The sequence below is a fragment of the Postia placenta genome (genome assembly GCF_002117355.1).
Source record: "Postia placenta MAD-698-R-SB12 unplaced genomic scaffold POSPLAscaffold_2, whole genome shotgun sequence".
Lineage (NCBI taxonomy): Eukaryota > Fungi > Basidiomycota > Agaricomycetes > Polyporales > Adustoporiaceae > Rhodonia > Rhodonia placenta.
The window spans coordinates 2,409,857-2,427,788 of NW_020169833.1; the positions used below are offsets into that span (position 1 = coordinate 2,409,857).

At 52.0% G+C, this 17,932-nt stretch overlaps 5 protein-coding genes across 5 annotated transcripts; 1 reads left to right on the plus strand and 4 right to left on the minus strand.

The window, feature by feature from the left end:
- Window positions 1–101: 101 nt before the first annotated feature.
- Window positions 102–2,773, minus strand: POSPLADRAFT_1064737 (hypothetical protein; the record flags this gene model as incomplete). The annotated part of the gene is made up of 10 exons (XM_024481841.1): window positions 102–347; window positions 408–549; window positions 654–883; window positions 949–1,113; window positions 1,183–1,343; window positions 1,397–1,564; window positions 1,622–1,772; window positions 1,837–2,121; window positions 2,231–2,474; window positions 2,592–2,773. 10 exons carry the CDS (start codon window positions 2,771–2,773, stop codon window positions 174–176), a joined length of 1,902 nt encoding a protein of 633 aa, XP_024343196.1. The 3' UTR covers window positions 102–173.
- A 606-nt stretch (window positions 2,774–3,379) lies between these two features.
- POSPLADRAFT_1132946 (hypothetical protein) lies at window positions 3,380–4,828 on the minus strand (the record flags this gene model as incomplete). Its single annotated transcript, XM_024484277.1, has 4 exons — window positions 3,380–3,685; window positions 3,796–4,029; window positions 4,081–4,642; window positions 4,698–4,828. The coding sequence occupies 4 exons, from the start codon at window positions 4,826–4,828 to the stop codon at window positions 3,380–3,382; spliced, it is 1,233 nt and encodes a 410-aa protein (XP_024343197.1).
- A 1,864-nt stretch (window positions 4,829–6,692) lies between these two features.
- POSPLADRAFT_1043841 (hypothetical protein) lies at window positions 6,693–11,207 on the minus strand (the record flags this gene model as incomplete). The annotated part of the gene is made up of 17 exons (XM_024478392.1): window positions 6,693–6,710; window positions 6,767–6,930; window positions 6,982–7,024; window positions 7,077–7,126; window positions 7,177–7,261; window positions 7,314–7,388; window positions 7,440–7,736; window positions 7,787–8,034; window positions 8,089–8,287; window positions 8,342–9,125; window positions 9,182–9,321; window positions 9,380–10,084; window positions 10,144–10,518; window positions 10,584–10,780; window positions 10,865–10,969; window positions 11,029–11,118; window positions 11,168–11,207. 17 exons carry the CDS (start codon window positions 11,205–11,207, stop codon window positions 6,693–6,695), a joined length of 3,615 nt encoding a protein of 1,204 aa, XP_024343198.1.
- A 317-nt stretch (window positions 11,208–11,524) lies between these two features.
- On the plus strand, window positions 11,525–13,242 carry POSPLADRAFT_1177873 (hypothetical protein). Its single transcript, XM_024488549.1, has 8 exons — window positions 11,525–11,787; window positions 11,849–11,949; window positions 12,001–12,127; window positions 12,180–12,334; window positions 12,394–12,612; window positions 12,668–12,756; window positions 12,814–12,973; window positions 13,033–13,242. The coding sequence occupies exons 1-8, from the start codon at window positions 11,529–11,531 to the stop codon at window positions 13,087–13,089; spliced, it is 1,167 nt and encodes a 388-aa protein (XP_024343199.1). The 5' UTR covers window positions 11,525–11,528; the 3' UTR covers window positions 13,090–13,242.
- A 694-nt stretch (window positions 13,243–13,936) lies between these two features.
- On the minus strand, window positions 13,937–17,564 carry POSPLADRAFT_1043843 (hypothetical protein; the record flags this gene model as incomplete). Its single annotated transcript, XM_024478393.1, has 16 exons — window positions 13,937–14,289; window positions 14,338–14,654; window positions 14,706–14,809; window positions 14,857–15,036; window positions 15,094–15,212; window positions 15,272–15,634; window positions 15,687–15,821; window positions 15,878–15,949; window positions 16,005–16,360; window positions 16,414–16,606; window positions 16,666–16,745; window positions 16,796–16,902; window positions 16,950–17,061; window positions 17,109–17,263; window positions 17,312–17,432; window positions 17,488–17,564. The coding sequence occupies 16 exons, from the start codon at window positions 17,562–17,564 to the stop codon at window positions 13,937–13,939; spliced, it is 2,844 nt and encodes a 947-aa protein (XP_024343200.1).
- Between the last annotated feature and the right edge of the window lie 368 nt (window positions 17,565–17,932).

The following is a 17,932-nucleotide window of genomic DNA, read 5'->3' on the forward strand; positions in this document are numbered from 1 at the left end:
TTATATCCCAATGCGTGTCTCTGCAGTGAGCACAAACGTCTCATCGTGGCCAGAACAATCCTTGAATGCTGGGGTGCTGTAGCGAACACTTCATGGTGAACTCAGCTCAACCTAGCGATTCGTAACAATCGTGGCGTCCGTCCGTGTCATTACAAAAGTCCTCCACCGTACATCTACCAGATTCGCTTCACCATCGTGAACCGCGTGATCTCCTCCAGCGGTAGCCGCTTGCGCTGAGCGCCACTCTTCCCAGTGCCTTCCCCCGGCTTACGCTCCCCGACGTCTGGGACAGGCGCCGCATCATCCCGCGCATCATCCAGCAGGGTCTTCAACTCCCGATTGTACATCTGAATTAGGGATTGAGGCATGAACATGGAAATGTGAATGTGGGGGGGTGTCACGCGCACCTGCTCTTCCTTGCCCTCGCCGATCGGGTCCCTTCCAAAGTCGTTCACGACGTCGGCGGCCTCCCGCGCTTCCATGTCGGCGCGCCGGCGTGTTGCATAGCCTAGCAGCTGCACGCCAAGGATGATTTTGATCACCACGGTGCTGCTCGCGTCGGTCAGCATCATCCCGGACCCGGAGTGAGCGAGTCGTCCCCCAAAGGAGCACAGGACGATATGTGACAGCAGTGAACAGGGCAGCAGACGTACCAGCACCACACGAGTACCACGAGCGCCGCCCACTTGGCGGCGTTGACGAGCTCGCCCTCTGAGATGTCGTACAGCGGGCGCGTCCAGATCCACGGCACGCTCCCGTCCGTGTGCATCGAGATGAGCAGGTTCACCGATTGGGAGCCGATCAACACCGCAAGCACGGCGAGTGGCAGCGAGGCAAACCCGAGGCGCCGCGCGACCAGTGGCGACTGGTCGACATACGTGTGCTTTTCACGCAGACGAGCGTCAGGAGATGTCAGCAACCTCGTGTGGCACAGCACAACGAGCGTACCTTGCGCGCGCCGCGGCGCCCTACCGCGCTCCCGCTGGCAAGGTCACGGCACAGCACGTCTGTATAACGTTCATACACAGACGGGCGTATGTGGTTGAACTTGGTGATGAACGCGTGCTTGAGCCAGTCGACGCCCATCTCGGACGCCATGACTGTCAGCACGGGCTGGGCGGACGCATTCAGTCAGGTTATATATCCCACCCACGCGCTGGCCGGCGAGTGGAGGTCACGTACATAGGAAATCGTCCAGAGGGCATTATTCCCGCGGAACCAGCCGAAGCTCTTCGGGAGAGCGAAGCCGTCGGTGAAGGCGAACGCGGACCCGTTGAGCTCGATGAGGTTGCGAAACGCCACGATGCAGAGCATGAGCGCAAGCGTGAAGCGCTCAACGATATCTGTCCGATGTGAGCATGTGCGCATAAAAGGCATCGATGTGGCTACTGCCTACCTGCGCAGGTGATCTGGAAGAGGTTGTCTTTCTCGAACTTCTTGAACACACTGCCCTTGATTTCGACGAACTGGTTTGACACAAGCAGAGTCAGGAGTGCGTGGTCATATGAGTTGACGGCAACGTTCAGTGAGATCATGGAGTAAATCATGACAAGCGTGTGTGCCACTAGTGCAACGGGGGTTTCAGATCATGAGAAAGACTGGGTCATATGCGCGGGCGCACCAGTATAGACGAGAGCCAGAGCAAAGAATACCACGGGCCGGAAGATGTACGACGTAGGTCGTTTGCGATGTGAGATGACCTCCAGAGTAGAGCGAGAGAACAGGCAGTCCAGGATGTCCTGGCCAATGGATGCACACAGGCGGTCCGCAATCTACAGCACGTGCAATACACTCAGCAACCAGGGCGCGAGTATTGGAGGCAGTGTGGAGGCGTACTTCGAGCGCATTGAATATGACATACAATTTGATGGTATCCTGCCCGCGAATGGAATGGTATATCTTGCTTGCATCTGTGAGCGGCGCCAGTATTATGATAGAGACAATGATCAGAAGCGTGCGGAGGATATCGGCCTTCTGAGAGGGTGGCAGGGGCGGAGCGGGGTGCCAGAAGCAGAATGTGTTGATGAGCAGGCGATACAAGGCGAGGGTGAAGCGGATGGGGAGGATGGTGAACGTGTAAAGGAAGGAGTCAAGGCAGACTACGAATCCAAAAAAGAAGATCTATAGCAGACTGTGAGCAATATGGGTGGATTGGCACGAGGGTCAGAGATGCCCCGCAAGGCGACGGGATTCTGCCAATAACAGACAAGAATATAGCATAGCTACTGACCTTCTCGAGAGCAACAGGCATGTGAAGGAAGTTGCTGACGCGCTCCCATTTGAGCTCCTGATGCGAGTCGAAGTCTGTGGCTAGGAGCTCCTCACGCAAGTAGTCCCATATTGAGAACGGCGGCTCGTGGTAGATCTCAGCCGAGGGGAAAGTTGGAATGCCCGACGCGTACGGAGGAGTAGATGCTTGCAGAGGAGAGGGTGAAATGGGTGAGGGAGGAAGAGAGGCATAGATCTTTGGCTGGCTGGCAGATGCGAGGGGAGGATCGGAGCGAGAGAAGTGAGAGCCGTCGTCGGAGATGGGCAAGGAGGCCTCGTCCTCAATTCCAGAGTCTCTGGCATGGTCTGGCGAGAAGTCGAACCCGGTACTGGAAGCTGAGGAACTGCGGCGCCGAGTGCGTGAGGTAGCTGCGGCGTTGTTCGAGCCAGTCGCTGAGAGCGCGGAGAACTTTCCGGTAAGCCTCCTGCCTGTAGCTGCAGATGCCGAGAAGTAGCGGCGAACGCGTTTGCGACGAGGCGAGAGCGATCCTGCAGCTGCAGGCATGGTACAAAAAGGTCGATGGCAAGGCGCGTGCAGCGAGCTGAGCGCAAGCTCAGGCACACCGACCAGCGCCCACAACCGCCCCATCAGACTGATCGATCACTCGTCCTTAATAGCCGGCAATTCAATCCGACTACTCACGCCAGCATTACAACCTCATTCAAGAACCATGTCATTGTGATACATTATCGAGACTGACAGAGAGGAACAAGTAGAGATGCATATGCGAACAAAACCAGCTGATGGTCGTGCGTAATGCTACCAAGTGCGTACAAGTATTCGATACAGGGTACAATAGAAATAGTTGTGAAGTGACAAGGGTGGCTGTGGTTGGAGATAAAGAAAGGCGGGTATCTGAACGGAGCTTGAGGGGATAAGGGAGGGTCTGCAAATTGATTTTGATAGGAGGGGCATTGAAAAAAGGGAAGACGTATTGAGAGAGTAGGTCAGGCGAGACATCGGATGAATCAAAAGTGAAATGTGTGTTTGTCTCAGTCGAAGGGCAACGTGTTGGTGGGTTTTCATGTATTTGAAGTTGATCGTTGATGCGGTGAGATGTCGCCTATACGATGCTGAAGAGAGACGACGAGCATACTCCATGACTAGGGGTTATTGACTATCAAGGCATGTTCGTGAGCTGTTTGTCAAATAAAAGCAATAACAAACATACCTTGACATCCGCTCGATAAGCGGAAACGCGAAAGGGATCCAGTCCCACATACGCTTGACGTCATCGAGCTGAAGCAGCTTCAGACCAATACAATCAGCGCGAGCGTTTTTCTGGAGCTTGATACTACTGACCATAAGGCATGGGGCACACGCTGCGACATCGGAGTCGGAAGGGGGATGAGGGGCTACCGCTAGGGTTGCACGCCATGCCATCCTTCCCTCGTCTTCGTCCGTCGCATATATCGTCTCTCAGATTGCTGCATGTGGTAATGTCGAGCAAGGTGACCGCGGTTGAATCAACGCTGAAATGACCCGCTTCAGCACAGGAGTCGCGCATTAGCGGCGATCGAGCTTACATGGAACACAATAAAATTCTTGTTCTTCTTGCCTTTCCGTTTCCTCTTTTTCTTGTCGCGGCTCCAGCCGTTCACCGAGACTGGCCCGGTGAGCACATTACTGGATGGAGGGACGTCTCTGGTTGGTCCGAATACATGAGCATCGGGTATCTTCGAGCCGACAACAACGTACGTGGCATCAGGTAGGAACTCTGGCTCGTCCTTCTTCTCGCATCTCCTGGCGGGACCGGGTTCCTGTACATGAGGTGTTAACCAAGGTCATCGTGCATCATGAACAGCACTTACCCGTGTCGCCGACTTGGGGCGCTTGACACTGAAGAGGAGCACCATAGCTAATATCGACCAGCCCACTAGCAAGTCGATATGGTCGATTGGCGAGTTCGGTAAGGTCGGCGAGGTCCCGTTCATCGACGATGATGACGCGTGCCAGTTGAACACGTCCACAATGTTGATAGCGTCGATGGAGGGCGTCGTGACCGACTCCTCCTCGGGTGCCTCCGTCAGCGCGCATATTGACTGCGCCGACTGGGTGTGGTACCAGATGAGGTGGTCGAGGAGCGACGACTCGGGGAGGGCATGGCACCACTCGTCCCCGCCGTGGTAGTCGCCGCGTCCGTCTGCTTCCTGAGCAAACGGCTCCTCGTCCTCCGCCACTGGGCAGGTGAGCTCGTCCAAGCTCACCAATGATGGCAGCACGTAAGAGATGGAAAAGTTCGAGAACTGAGTCGGCACTCCAGGCACCTTCCCGTCCAGCGTGAACTCCTCGTACACCTCCCACTGCGCCGCCGAGGATGTCTTCATGTCGACACGGACCACAGGCAGCCATCGAGGTTGACGGATGGCGATGCTGCCGGCATACTTAACCTCGGCATCGACATCAATGAGTTCAACATGGCGCTTACCCAGACAGCTGCAGGTACTTCAGAGGACCGCCAAGGCTGGGGTACCCGAATGTACGAGCAGCGTGGTCGTATGCGATGAAGATGTTGGTCGTGAAGACCAAGTAAGAGATGAAGAGCGTGATGAGGATCATGGTGGTTCGAGGTCAAGTTTCTGAGAGGAGGGATGGGGGGATGGGGGGCCTTTTATACAAGTTGAACATGGAGATTGAGCTCCGACGTCACTGGCAGTCAACTAAATGTCAACGGTGATCGGTGGAAACATATTGAGCAGTGCTCAATATATATCCACCGACGCAGGGAAAGCATAGTGATGCCAGTCACTGAGAGACTACTCTGGATGGAGGGAATGCTTTCCCTCCAGAGAGGTCTCTCAGTAACTGGCAGCACTATGCTTTGTGGTACATACCTTGACCTGAGGCGGAAATGAACAAGGTTTGGATCGGTGGATCGAGATCGAGATCACCGAGGCGTGCGTGTTGAAAACGACCTTGAAAAATCCCTTCAATCGCCGCCGCCTGTTCTTCAGTATCAAGCGTAATCTTCACGTAGCAGGTTCTGGTATTTCGTCCTCACTCGCGATAGAACAGAGGGGTGGGCTAATAAATGACATCGAGGTTAAATGTCTTCATTTGGGCAATGATCGTTACGACGACACCCAAGACAGGGAAATGCCAATACGACGCGGAGTCTTCCGCGTCGCACCACTTTGTTTTGCCAAGGCGGCGAGCTTTCGCTGGCAGATACATGACTCACCTAACATCTGCACTGTCCGTCATGATATGCTGCCGTCATTAATACATGTTGCTTGCTGGGGTACCTATAGGAATTCCACTCAAGTAAACTATATGCTCGAGACACATGTAATGTCAGAAGTTCAGGTTCAGCTATAGGGAATGATCAGGACATAGCACAAGTATCGATCAGGACATAGCACAAGTATCGATCAGGACATAGCACAAGTATCGATCAGGACATAGCACAAGTATCGATCAGGACATAGCACAAGTATCGATCAGGACATAGCACAAGTATCGATCAGGACATAGCACAAGTATCGATCAGGGATGTAAACTGACCGACATACGGAGCGCAGCAGGAGAGACCTGCCAGCTTGTCTTCAATTCAAAGTCCTCACTGGGACTGCTCGCGCCTATGAGCTCGAGCACAATTCGTGACCACCAGGGGTGCTGATAATATGTATCGGCAAGATGGCGAAAAGTACGGGACGAGACTGAAAGCATGTTCAATTTGTGTGGATGCATATAGTAAAAGACTAATGCCGGCTGAAATTTATACATTGGCCATCAGCTTGCGTAGTCCTCCGTTCTTACCAGCTCATGAGACTGTCACAAGTAGTAGACCGAGCGCTGGGTCCCAGCTGATCGTCGTACTCCCAGGATGTGCCGGGGTGATCGTGCCATGGGCGCCGGTAACGTCAGTCGACGCATTCGATGAACTGCGTGCCACCTATCTGCACATCTCGTATACATGATCTCACTTGCGATGCAGCTTGAAGAGGTATACGAGAGCATACCATCTGGAGAATACGAAGAATTGAGCGTGAACGCACTTGATAAGTCGGAGGAGGGTTTGTTTGTCACGGTCTGCTGAGATGGCATCACTCGATCGGGATCATCATCACGATCAGTACATCGTTTACCGTGCCTCCTCCCGTCTCGTGAACTGGGCCTGCCACTCGTCCTCGAGCTTTTGTAAGATGATACTGGGAGATCTAGACACAAGCTGATGAAGCGGATGGCGGCGGACGCAGGTTTGATAGAGTGAGCTTTCGAGCAAGTCGAAGCAAGAGCTGTATGCACTTATGGGTTACAAAATGCGTCAAACAAACCGCATTATACAAGGACAAGAATAAGGATATCATATGCTCGGATGTATGTTACACTGCAGCGATACAGACCAAAAAATACAGCAGACAAGCGATACACAGCGCGACGAATCCCCAATGAAAGTAGGGACAGCAAAATAACCACAAAATCATTGTGCCTGAGCCTCCTGCGAATCAGAAGACCGTCAGATGACACTATGTGGAATGACGGGTATTGACTTGCCTGGTCCACAAACTGCATCGCCTCTTCGCGTTTGATGCAAGTGATGGAACTGACTTTTTGATTGTTGAACAGTACGCCGTAGAACTTGTCTGCAGTGACAAGCATCTCTGGGCGGAACGTCGTCGTGATGAACTGAGCCGTTGAGGAAAGGTCGTGGATCATCGCTGGTTCCCCGTCAGCCTGCTACTACACGCAGATTGTATGATTGCACCTACCTGCAACTGCAGTCCGATATTGGGCATCTAGATTTGCATCGATCTAGAGAGTCATGTTGAGCACACGAACGGTAGATAGAATCGAGTGAATGCACCTCATCAAAGAGATAGAATGGTGCAGGGTCGCACTTCTGAATAGCGAATACTACGCCAGACATATCAGCGATGCCCCTTAATCTGTGGAAGAAGATATACCGGTTGCAAGGGCGACCAATGACTTCTGCCCGCCTGACAATTGCTGGATCCTCAGGCCCTCATCGACCTTGGAGTTGAATGATACCTGCCAAGTTGCGTCAGGAGTAACACATATTCTCGAGACGTTAGCAACTAACCCTAATCGAGACACCGGTGTAGTTGTCAATAGTGCTCTGCTGGGTATCCTCAGCCTCTTCCACGTCCTCTTCGTCCTGCGGTGAGGGTCAATATTGATCGATCGAACGGGATGACGATCAACACACCTGATCTATCCGGCGCTGGATGATCAATCTTCCCTTTCCTGCAGGCACCAACTTCTCAAATACTTCCTCAAAGTTCTTCGCGACCTGTTTGAACGTTCTCTCGATGGCCTCATCTTTGCGCTGATCGAGTACTTCAACCAGCTCTTCGATAGATTGAGCAGAAGTGTCCAAGTCTTCGCGACGCTGCAGTAGTTGATCGCGCTGCTTCGTGAAGTTGTTGTATTGTTCGAACGCTTTCTTGTTCACGTGCGCAAACTTCTTGAGGCCTTCATTCACGGTATGCAACTTTTTCACCAGCTGAAATGACTGTCAGTCTTGCATTGCCGACGGGGAACAACGACACACACTCTATCCAGCTTCTCGTTGGTGTATTTCTCGAATGCCTCTTCGGGAAGGACACCAAGATCACGAATATTCCGATTACACTCATCTTTCCGATTAACCAGCATCTGCTTCTTGGCGAGGTAGCGTTCTGTATTCTTCTGTTGCTTAGAGATCCCTCTGCTGTCCTCGCTTTGCTGATTTTGTAGATTATCGAGTTGAGTGCGTTGCTCTTGTAGCTGCGTCGTGAGCTTCTCGATATCTTTTTCCGTATCTAGGTATAGGGTATGTCAATCAGACTGTAGTAGAAAGCAAGATTGCATTGGACCTTGTGACCGCTTCGTCAAAGTATTGATTTCTGCATCAAGGTGGCGTAGCTCCCGAGTACGAGTTTCCAAGGCTTCCTCAGAGGTGGCATCACCGGTCTCGGCCACGCCCAGGGCATCAATCTTCTCCCGCAATTCTTCTCTTCGCCGTCGAAGGGACTCGTTCAGTTCGATCTCAATAGCGTTCTTCCGACTGCCAGTCTGCCAGGAGTCAAGGTTAGCAGGTACTGGCGGATCCACTGGTTCTTACCATACCTCGTTCTTCTGCTTTCCGAGTTCTAGCAGCAGTTTCTGTCGATCATCGATATTTTTCCCGAGAGCCTCTATCTGTTCCTCTTCCTCAGCAGTGAGACCCCGAGCCATAGGGCTGCCCAATTCCGCGCGCAGGCCTTGCCATCTCGCATCGAGGCCGCTGAGTTCTGACTGAAGATCATCTATATCGCTCTCAAGCTTGGCGATGCGCGCCACCAGACGTTCCCTCTCCCTCTCCAATGCCGAAAGCTCTTCGGCAAGAGACTCGCGGGTATTCTTCGTTTGGGTTTGCTGATTGCTCAAGACCTGAAGTCTACCAGCCGCCCTCGTGATTTCTTGATCAGTCTGTATGATGGCTTTCTGAACCTCCTGCAGTCGTTGATTCTCGGTCGCGTGTTTGGCAGACCAGCTCGTGACGCTCTTGATAGCCTCGATTCGAGACCGACGCACATCATGGTAACCTCCAGTCAGAGCGCCCTTGCGATCGACTTTGTCGCCATCAAGTGTAATTGTGTTGATACCGTGACTCTTCACGTATGCTGCAGCGATAGTTAGATCACGGCATACACAGGTCTTGCCGAAGACCTGTTCGAACGCCTTGGTGTAGGTCGGATCAAATCTGAGCTTCTCGAGCAGGGGAATAGCATCCTGTGCATTTGGCGTCGGAGGGACCTTCGGTTTCAACCGGTTCAGAGGCATGAAAGTCACCCTGCCCGTTCGCTCTTTGATCATGGTGTCTACGATCCTTGAGGCTGTAGCATCAGTATCGACAACGACGTGGAACAAGCTACATGATGATATCGTCAGGATGCATTCATATCAAGAGTCGTGTATAATATTCACCTGTTGCCGGCCGTGAGTTCGACCGCAATATTGAATTTCTCGTCGATCACCTCAAACAGTCGGTATAGTGGACCATATACACCCTCCATGTTGTGTCTCTCCGCAATCTTGTCCACAGCTCGAAGCCCGCTGCCAGTATCCTACAATTTGGGAACATCAGGACAAGGATACTCGGAGTCAAAACTTGAAGCGACTGGCCTTGTCCATCATGCTTGCCAGAACCCGCTCGGCTGACCTCAGTTCATCGGCTGCATGGGCAACCATGCTGTTGAGTTTGGTGTCCTCCCTCCAGAGGTTCTTGCGTTTCTCGGTGAGCTCTGCATATTCTTCCCTGAGCTTGACAACTTGCTCTGCCAGCTCTCGCGCTCGCTCCCTTTGATCTTCGACGCTTCCTCGGCCATGCTCCATTCGCTCGTCCACTTCCCCCAAGGATTCTCTGGCTTTCTCAAGATCCGTCCTGAAAGTTTGCAGAGCGGCGGCCTGCGAGTTGCGATAGGCCTCAATCGATGCAATCTCGCGCGTAAGGTATTGGTCGCGCTCCGCCCGGGTTCTGTATTTGTTGAGGCGGCCGCGTTTGGCGTACAGCGCATCTAACCGAGCTCGAGCCTCGTCCAGTCGATGTCTTTCTTCGCTTTCACGCGCACGACGCGTCTCCCACTGAGGAAGAAGCTCAGTCAGCTCGGCCTCGCTCCCTTGTATCTGTTCTTCGACGTTGGCCAGTTCTTCCTCCAACTCTCCCTGTCTCCCTCCTGCACGCTCTGCAGCGACACGAAGATCGCTGACAGTGCACTGGAGCTCAGTGCGAGAGCGGACAAGGTCTGTGAGCTCCGATTGGTTGCCTTGCTTTGTGAGCTGGAGCGTCGTCAAGGTGCTTCTGAGTTGCGAAATGGACTGCTCTAGGTTCTAGAACGAATATACTGAGTGAATGGGAGCGACAGGAAGGAGAAAAATTCAGTACGCACCTGAGCTCGTTTTTCTCTACTGTTGAATTCTTCTCGCCGAACGTTAGTATTGTGCACTTCACCTCGACGCTCCTCTTCGATTTCTTCGAGTGCCTCGCCGACTTCTTCAAGCTCACGCTGATACAGAGCATATTCAAGACACCGGCGTTCCTTATCCTTCTCTTGAAACTCTTTGAGCTCCTCCTTCTCTTCCTCGAGCTCAGTCAATCGCGTGTCAATGTAATCGAGCAGTTCGCTGATCTTCGTTCGTTTAGCGTCAGTTTCAGCCATGATGCGCAGTGACTCGGCGCGTCTCTGCTCGTATACTTTGGTGCCGGCGACTTCTTTGAGCAAGGCGAGTCGTTCATGATCTTTTGCGTTTGTGAGCGCGGTGATCTGCAGAGTGGATTAACCGAATAATAAGCGGTTGTGGAAGCGAAGACAAAAGACCGACTACTGACCCGGCCCTGAGGAACGATGTAATATGGGTTACTCTTGCTGAAACCTGCGCTTTCCAGTAAGTTCATGACATCGGCCTTGCTGGCGCTCTTCTTGTCAAGACTATACTCGTCCTTCTTCAGACCTATTGTGCGCCGGAGAATCACTTCGTCGCGGCCAGTTGGGAATCGATTGTCCGAGTTATCGAACACAATTTCAACTAAACATTGCATACATATTGCCAATGATATCCACTCTCCGTCAGCGCACTGTAATTGATCAGAAATACAACACTGTAACGCACCATATGCGGACAAAGTTGTTGTGACAGATACCCCTTCATGCAGTAACGACTGCCGTTCCTCACGAGACATGGACGTGTACGCATCAGAAAGAACAAATCTGATCGCTACAGGCGTGTCAGACTGTCAGCCAGTTAACACAGAGACGTTCCTATGAGCGGCACACCTGCGAAAAAGTTACTCTTTCCTGACCCATTCCTTCCTACGACAACATTATGCCTTGGAGAGAACGGCTCGATCTGCGTTTGGTCTCGATCTGCAGACAGTTATTCCGGTGTTCGTGTGCAGGTAAAGAAGAAGCTTACATGACTTGAAGCCTTGTATCGTGAGTGTCTTGATATACATGACGCGTAATGAAGGTCAGCGACCAACTGTGGCAACTAGAGACAAGATGCCGCCGCAATGTCCGAAATTCTAAGCGACGCTATTGGTCCGAGATGCCTATCTTTGACAAAGCAGTTTCCAGAGCGTGGCTGGTGCAAAAAGAAAGTTGGAAGGCGCGAGACAACTGTCGGGCGAAGCCAAGCCCCAAGTCGCGACGGTGGAAGCGGATGCAAGCGTGACAGTCTACCGCGTGACAGTCGCGACTGTCACGCGTCGGGACCACGTGCAGGTCGACAAAGAGAACGGGCGAAAGTAAATGATGGCAAAGAACAAGCTGCCGCCATGCAGACTGTGCATCCCTCATGGCGTCTCGCACGATCTCTATGTCGGACTTGTCGACGATCATATTCGACACAAAATCATATCCCACCCCTGCCACCTCTGTCTGAATGGAAAACCCTCTTTGGTTCTTCAGCGACAATTGTGAGAGACAGAGTATCTGTGAAGTCCCCCGAGACAGCCAGAAGCATAGTGCAATCCTTCGTCTCGGGCCAAAGTCCCGCAGCGGGGCAGGGAAAAATAATTGTCGAGGCGTTTCCTGGTGAGTCTGCTAACATTTCATGGTTCTTTTATTCGGATTGTGTGATGTGTATTCTTAACAGGTCCGGGCGCGCTCTCGCGGGCTTTACTGGAGCTGCCAGAGTCTCATGTGAAGAAGCTCATCATCCTCGAGGACAACGAGGACTACCTGAACTACCTGAAGGTAACTTTCACATCTTCCTGTTCCCATAAAATGCTCATGTTGTTTGTCAAGCCCTTAGAAGATGCCGACTCGCGTGTCAAAGTTGTGCCTTTGTCAGGGTTCGATTGGGACACATACTCTCACATAGAAGAGGCAGGCCTGTTGAATGATGTTCAGACCGTTCCCTGGGAAAGCGGCCGTAAGTGCTTTCGTCATGCGTAATACCAGAATGCTCACGGTTCACGGGCCAGTACACCCGCAGTTACACTTCATAAGTCACTTGCAACATACAGTGAAAGGGGAACAACTGGTCGCACAGTTATATCGCTGCATACCTGATCGCTCGTGGCTCTACAAATACGGTCGCGTGCCTATGAGCTTTGTGCTTAGTGAGTGGGTATGGGATGTATGTAGCCTGATCACTCGCGTTGTCTCCGGGATATCTCACATAAGGTACATTTGCAGCGTATAGCTGGCAAACCAGGAACTACGAAACGGTGCAAGCTTTCTGTCATTGCCGAAGGCACCGCAGAGAACAAACTCTCCCTTGGCTCCGGATCCTTGTTGCCATATGATTCTCACTTCCATCCAAGCCCAGCTCGAACGGCCGCTGGCCGCCCTGTCGGCCTGCGAAAACCAGGTCATCCTATGGTCACAATGAACGTTGTACCGCATGCAGAACAGGTGCGGCTAACGTAATACACATGTCTAGGACAATCTTAATTAAGTGACACCTCAGATAATCACGAAAGGCATGCTAGACAAATGGGACTATTGTCTCCGGAGATTATTTGTGCTGAAGTCCACGCCATTGAAGAGGGCAATCAGGTGCGATACTACTGTGGTCGCCGGTAAATTGCAGGCCCTGATTACCCTTGCATTCAGTTCTCTTGCTCCCGGAGCGCAGTCACTACTCAAACCGATTTGGGACCCTAGTTTGCCTCGTGATGAGAGAGTCGATATTAACAAGCCTGTCCGCGACTTCACTTTAGCAGACTGGACAATCCTCATGCGTGCCTTCGATGAATGGCCTTTTGCGCCCGAGGTGAGCTACGTAGCCCTACGCTAACAATCGTCGAAGATTACTCATATGCTGTCCCTTAGGATTTGATGATTAGCGATGCATTCACGAGGCAAAATGCCGTCCGGGTTGTTATGTGAAACACGCGATTAGTGGTACACTGATGAATAGACTAGGGGTCGCCCACACGGGTTTGATAATCATCGTGCTGCTTTCAGCTCATCCGGTCCTATTGTCAGACACTGAACTACTGCCGAAGTAGCGTATGATAAATACATCCGACATTTATCTGCAAGGCGAAGAGCGACATGGAATCCAGAAGTTAGCTTGCGACTACTTCTATGGCACTACTGTCATGGGTAGGGGATGGCGGCCAGTCAATCGGCTCGGGGCTTCCGGGTTCCTGAAATCAATGTGAGTCAATGTGAGAGCAATCAAAGATCGTGGTCGATCTCACCTCGAACTCTTGAGTGGCCACTGCTGCCGAGTCCGCTAATTCCGTCGGCACTTGCGACGGCTCGTCTTCATGTACTTGTTCATCCTGCGTACGATCATCCATCGCGAAATCCGTAGCCTGACTCTCAGCCTCTGGATCGATGTTCTCGCTTGCCCCTTGTGACTCTTCTGCAATGTCATTTTTTCTCTTACGTCCTGAGACCTTCTTCTCTGGCTGTTCCGAAGGCGGTGCTGGAGGCAAACCGAAAAGAGTCGTTTGTCGTCCCGCAATCTTCTTTTCCTTCGCCTTGCCTTTGGTCGGCGCGAGCCCTATAAGCATCTTGACATCACAATGTGGAATCCTGCAACAACACGACCACGTACGTTTAGTCTTATCTGCTTCAGCCGCGTCAACTTTCGTGAAGAAGCTTTCGCTTTTATGAAGAGATTTGTTCGCGTCGCTCTTCGCAAATGGATTCCGTCCGTTGTCTGCTCCTGATTTTCGAGCAAACGGATTCCCCCCTTTGATGCCAGAGGGTCAGTATCCTGAGGTCAGTGGACGAACTGGAGCTTACGTGGTGCGGCTATCTTGGCAATGCTGATGGACTCGTCAACCGCTCGTCGCTTCGATGAGTAGTCTACGCCAGGTGTTCCTGACTCACGAACAAGCTCCTCGCTCGATCGCTTCCTCTTACTGCCTGGAGAATTGAACGAGTAGTCGTCCATTGTATCGTCTAAGTAAGACGATCCAAATGTTGTGTCTTCTGTCAGCTGGCTGCTCATGCCGGGTCTGGTTGAGATGCTCTCTTTCGCCGTCTCTACTACTGGTGTAGCACGTTCGAGACCTGGTCGGTGTTTTGGAGGGGGAGGTCTGAAATCTTGGAATGCCTTGGGACGTGGTGCCTCTACGTAGATAGTTTTGGCAGCGGGAACAGGTGCTAAATCCCTCGTACGCTGCCTTCTTCTATCTCGTGCATCCGTTAGGCGGTCGGTCGCTTCCCTATCCTCCTTCAGCGCCTCCATCTTCTCTTGGAGACCAATAAGATGGTAGAATCCCGCGACCTTGATGGCCATGTCGAATGAGGCAGTATGATGCAAAAGCCTTGCTAGATCCAATGCCCGTGCCAGTTTGTCATTTTTACACGCATTCTGGATCAGTTGGATCAGCTCCTTGTCAAGAGCAAGTTCTCGTCTGGCAATGTCATCGGTCGTGAGCTCGTCACCCAGACCATCCCGCAAGATGTCTAGGAACATGCTCTCACGAGCAAGGCTAATACATATCTTTTAGTGTGTGACAAAAAGAACTTAAGATAACTCTCACTGTTCTTCTAGAGGTGCTTCCTTAGGATCTGATCGATGGAATGGGAACTTCAGAGGCAGCTCCTGGATGAGAGGTCTTGGGAAGCCCGGGTGCTCTTGCCGTCCCTATGGCAATGTCAGCGACACGATAACGAGTTCATGGACTAGCATACCTTCAAAATCAGGCACATGAAGGTGTCGCCAGAGAGACCGACAGGCCAGTATGATTCTTGTTTTCCTTCTCTTCGATCCAGGAGGTTTGTATCAAGTACCCTTGTCCACGTCGCCGAGAGCGGCAGTCTGAACCTCGGCATGACATTGAGAACGCCAGCAGAATCGTAGATTGCTGGAGCCTGCGTTCACTGTCAGCAAATATCCAACTGGCTTCATATAAAGACGCAATTACTGACACCCTCTTCTGTAATGCCGACCCACCGAAGAGTATGGCGTTTAGGTATTGGCAGGGAGTCCTTTTGTAGCAAACAGACATCGTCAAACTTGATCAGTCTGCCCGTCAGATTTTGAGATCCTATGGAGATGATTCAGTGTAAGCGTCACTTTGCATTACCGTAAATGTCTCGACCATACCGTCCATAGTAGTCGCCCCATCGCGATGTACAACAAATACCCATTCCGACCCTGCGACCATAGTCACGAAATCGCCTTGCAAGCTAAGACAATGCCGCTCGATGCCCGTTCCGGTCAGAAAGATGAGCTCATTCTCGCTCGTGGCTACAACAACATTTCCGTTTCCCTGCATATCAGCATCCGACTTCTCTCGGAGCGACTTAGTCGGCGGTGCGCCTCCAGCAGCCACGCCAAGGACCTTGGTACCTTTGGGTAGTTCGTACGTCCATTCACCCTGTGTGGCCCACGTGCCATACGGCTTGTATATGATATGCGCCGGATGATCTTGTTCTGGTTGGCATGCGTATACAGCGCCACGCTCTCCTAAGACATGCCAGTCAATTCATGGTCATTATGGCTGTCATTAGGCTCTTACCAAGGGAGGCAAGGTCGTACTTCGAATGGTCTGTAAAGTGATATCCCTTGCGCGCAGATTTGTCATGAAACTCCACATTGACGATGTGGTGCGTGTCCTGGTCGGTAACTTCAATTACACCAATCATGTTGTACGCTATGACAGACCTGTTGAGGAGTGGCTTCAAATGTTCTTTAAATCTGAGAACTCACCAAGGTATCGTTTCTTGTTATCCATTGGTGTCGAACCTGGTTGGAAAGGAGGCTGAGCTTTTGTGACACTGACTGGAGACCACGGCAAGTGAGCCGGTACCCAAGAATTCTACGAAATCAGGATTACCCATTTCACGGACACCTTCCTTCGCAGCCCATCTCTTCTCCCCGTCATCGTCATTCATTCCACCTCCAAGATCGTCTAGGATCCAGTCGTCATTGTCGAGATCGACGCCCAAATCCTCGTCTAAATCGACATCCGCTCCCTTACTACCCTTAGCGGCATCTGCCTCATCGTCAAATAGTGTGGGTGTACCTCTACGTTTCAGCGGGACTGTTGTAGTGCCCATGCCGGACGAAACCTTGACAGGGTCAGGAGCAGTTGCAGGTATTGGATCTGGCCAACGGGTCAAGACACCCTCAAAGTCTGTCCACGCGAGAAGGTTCTGGGTCGGAGAGAATGCCATTTGTGTAACGGGTGCACTGAGAGCACCTTGATACCTATTGCGCTACGTCAGCCCCAATCCCAATTGTACCATGAGACTGTGTGTGCACACCGAAAGAGCAATCTACGAGTCTGGGTGGACCATATAAACACGCCAGACTTCGAGGCAGACGCAAGGTATACACCATTCTTCGATAGAGCTAGCGCGGTGATAGCACCAGACGATGCATCGTCAGAATATGTGGAAGACTTTGACCAGTCGCTCCTAGAGATAGTCACAATCTCTGGGGGAAGGCGCACGAGTGAATATAGTGTCTCATCACAGTAATCATAGCACTCTGACCATGTGCACGAGTGGCCACGAAGAAGTACTGCCCGGACGTATGCCATACTGCGGAGCAGTCATGGGAAAAGTCATCAGAGCTGTGGTAAAGATAAGCATACATGCTGATTTTAGGAGTTTGAACACATACTCCGGATTTGAGACTGCTGGAATTATCCCTTCAAGTATTTTCTCCTCCTTGGCCTCACTCTCCGTAATATCCCAAATAATGATTTTACCATCTGCTCCACACGTAGCCTACGAAAGTCAGTATGCAGGGTGTCATGACGAGAGGAACCACCTACCAGGAGAGAGCCCGAGGGATGCCATGTAGCCTTTCGCACAGCTTTCGTGTGAGTTTTCAGCACAATAACCTTTGTGGTGTCCTCCAGATCTATTATCTTGACTATAGGCTCACTTCGCGATTGTGAATATCAAGGTTAATGGGATCAAGAGCAACGCACTCTGAGGTGACTGCAATCTTCTTGCCCTGCGGGTCTACCGCCACGCAGCGGATCGGTACACCGTTGGCGCTGGTGACGAGCCCACTCATTTCAGAGATTGCATGTTCATAACGTCGTACTTCGGTATCTGTGCTTCCAGAAAACCAGCAGTCGCGCTGCGCGTGCGTTAGGCAAGCACGTCGTTTAACACGTTCAACACATACACCTGTAGCAAGACTGGTGATCGCCTCTGCAGCTTCTACGGCAACATCAGGTTCCTGATCAGCACCAAGGTCTGCCCGCCATAAGCGAACGAGCGAATCGGTTCCCCCGGTGTAGACGCGACTGGAGTTGGAGGTCTTGTCAGCTAGTGGCCGCCACAACATAGGCAGCTACTCACGAGCCATCTCTGGAGAAGGCAATGCAAGTGTTTCCAGGTTGGTGCGCAGAGTTTACAAGGGCATTGTCAGAGGACATGACCTACTGTGAACGGGCGCAAGAGAGCAGAGAGTTGGGCGACGCGAGCGTGACACTGAACGCGATGGAGGACGCGTCTTGTCACGCGTCCATCACACAACACAAGCGCCTAATGTAGAGCCGTTACCGACCAGAGGCTACGCGCTCCTGACTGCGATATGTAGTACCTTCCGAGGTGGTGTGCATTGGCCAACGCTATGCCTTCGGATTAAGTCCTTTCCATAACATTCATACTGTATTCCCATTCTTCTGGGACGATATAGCGGAATGCACCGGCAAAATTTCGGACCGTTTGCGATGGTATGACCTGGGCAAACTCTGGTCGAGCGGACCGGACTCCTCTGCTCCTGACCGTCTGCAAAGCATAA

Bases quoted from the DNA above. Each gene is read 5' to 3' on its own strand.
- POSPLADRAFT_1177873 (XM_024488549.1), top strand. From the start codon at position 11,529: ATGCAGACTGTGCATCCCTCATGGCGTCTCGCACGATCTCTATGTCGG. The intron at 11,788-11,848 runs GTGAGTCTGCTA...TATTCTTAACAG, and splicing joins AATTGTCGAGGCGTTTCCTG to GTCCGGGCGCGCTCTCGCGG. The intron at 12,128-12,179 runs GTAAGTGCTTTC...TTCACGGGCCAG, and splicing joins CGTTCCCTGGGAAAGCGGCC to TACACCCGCAGTTACACTTC.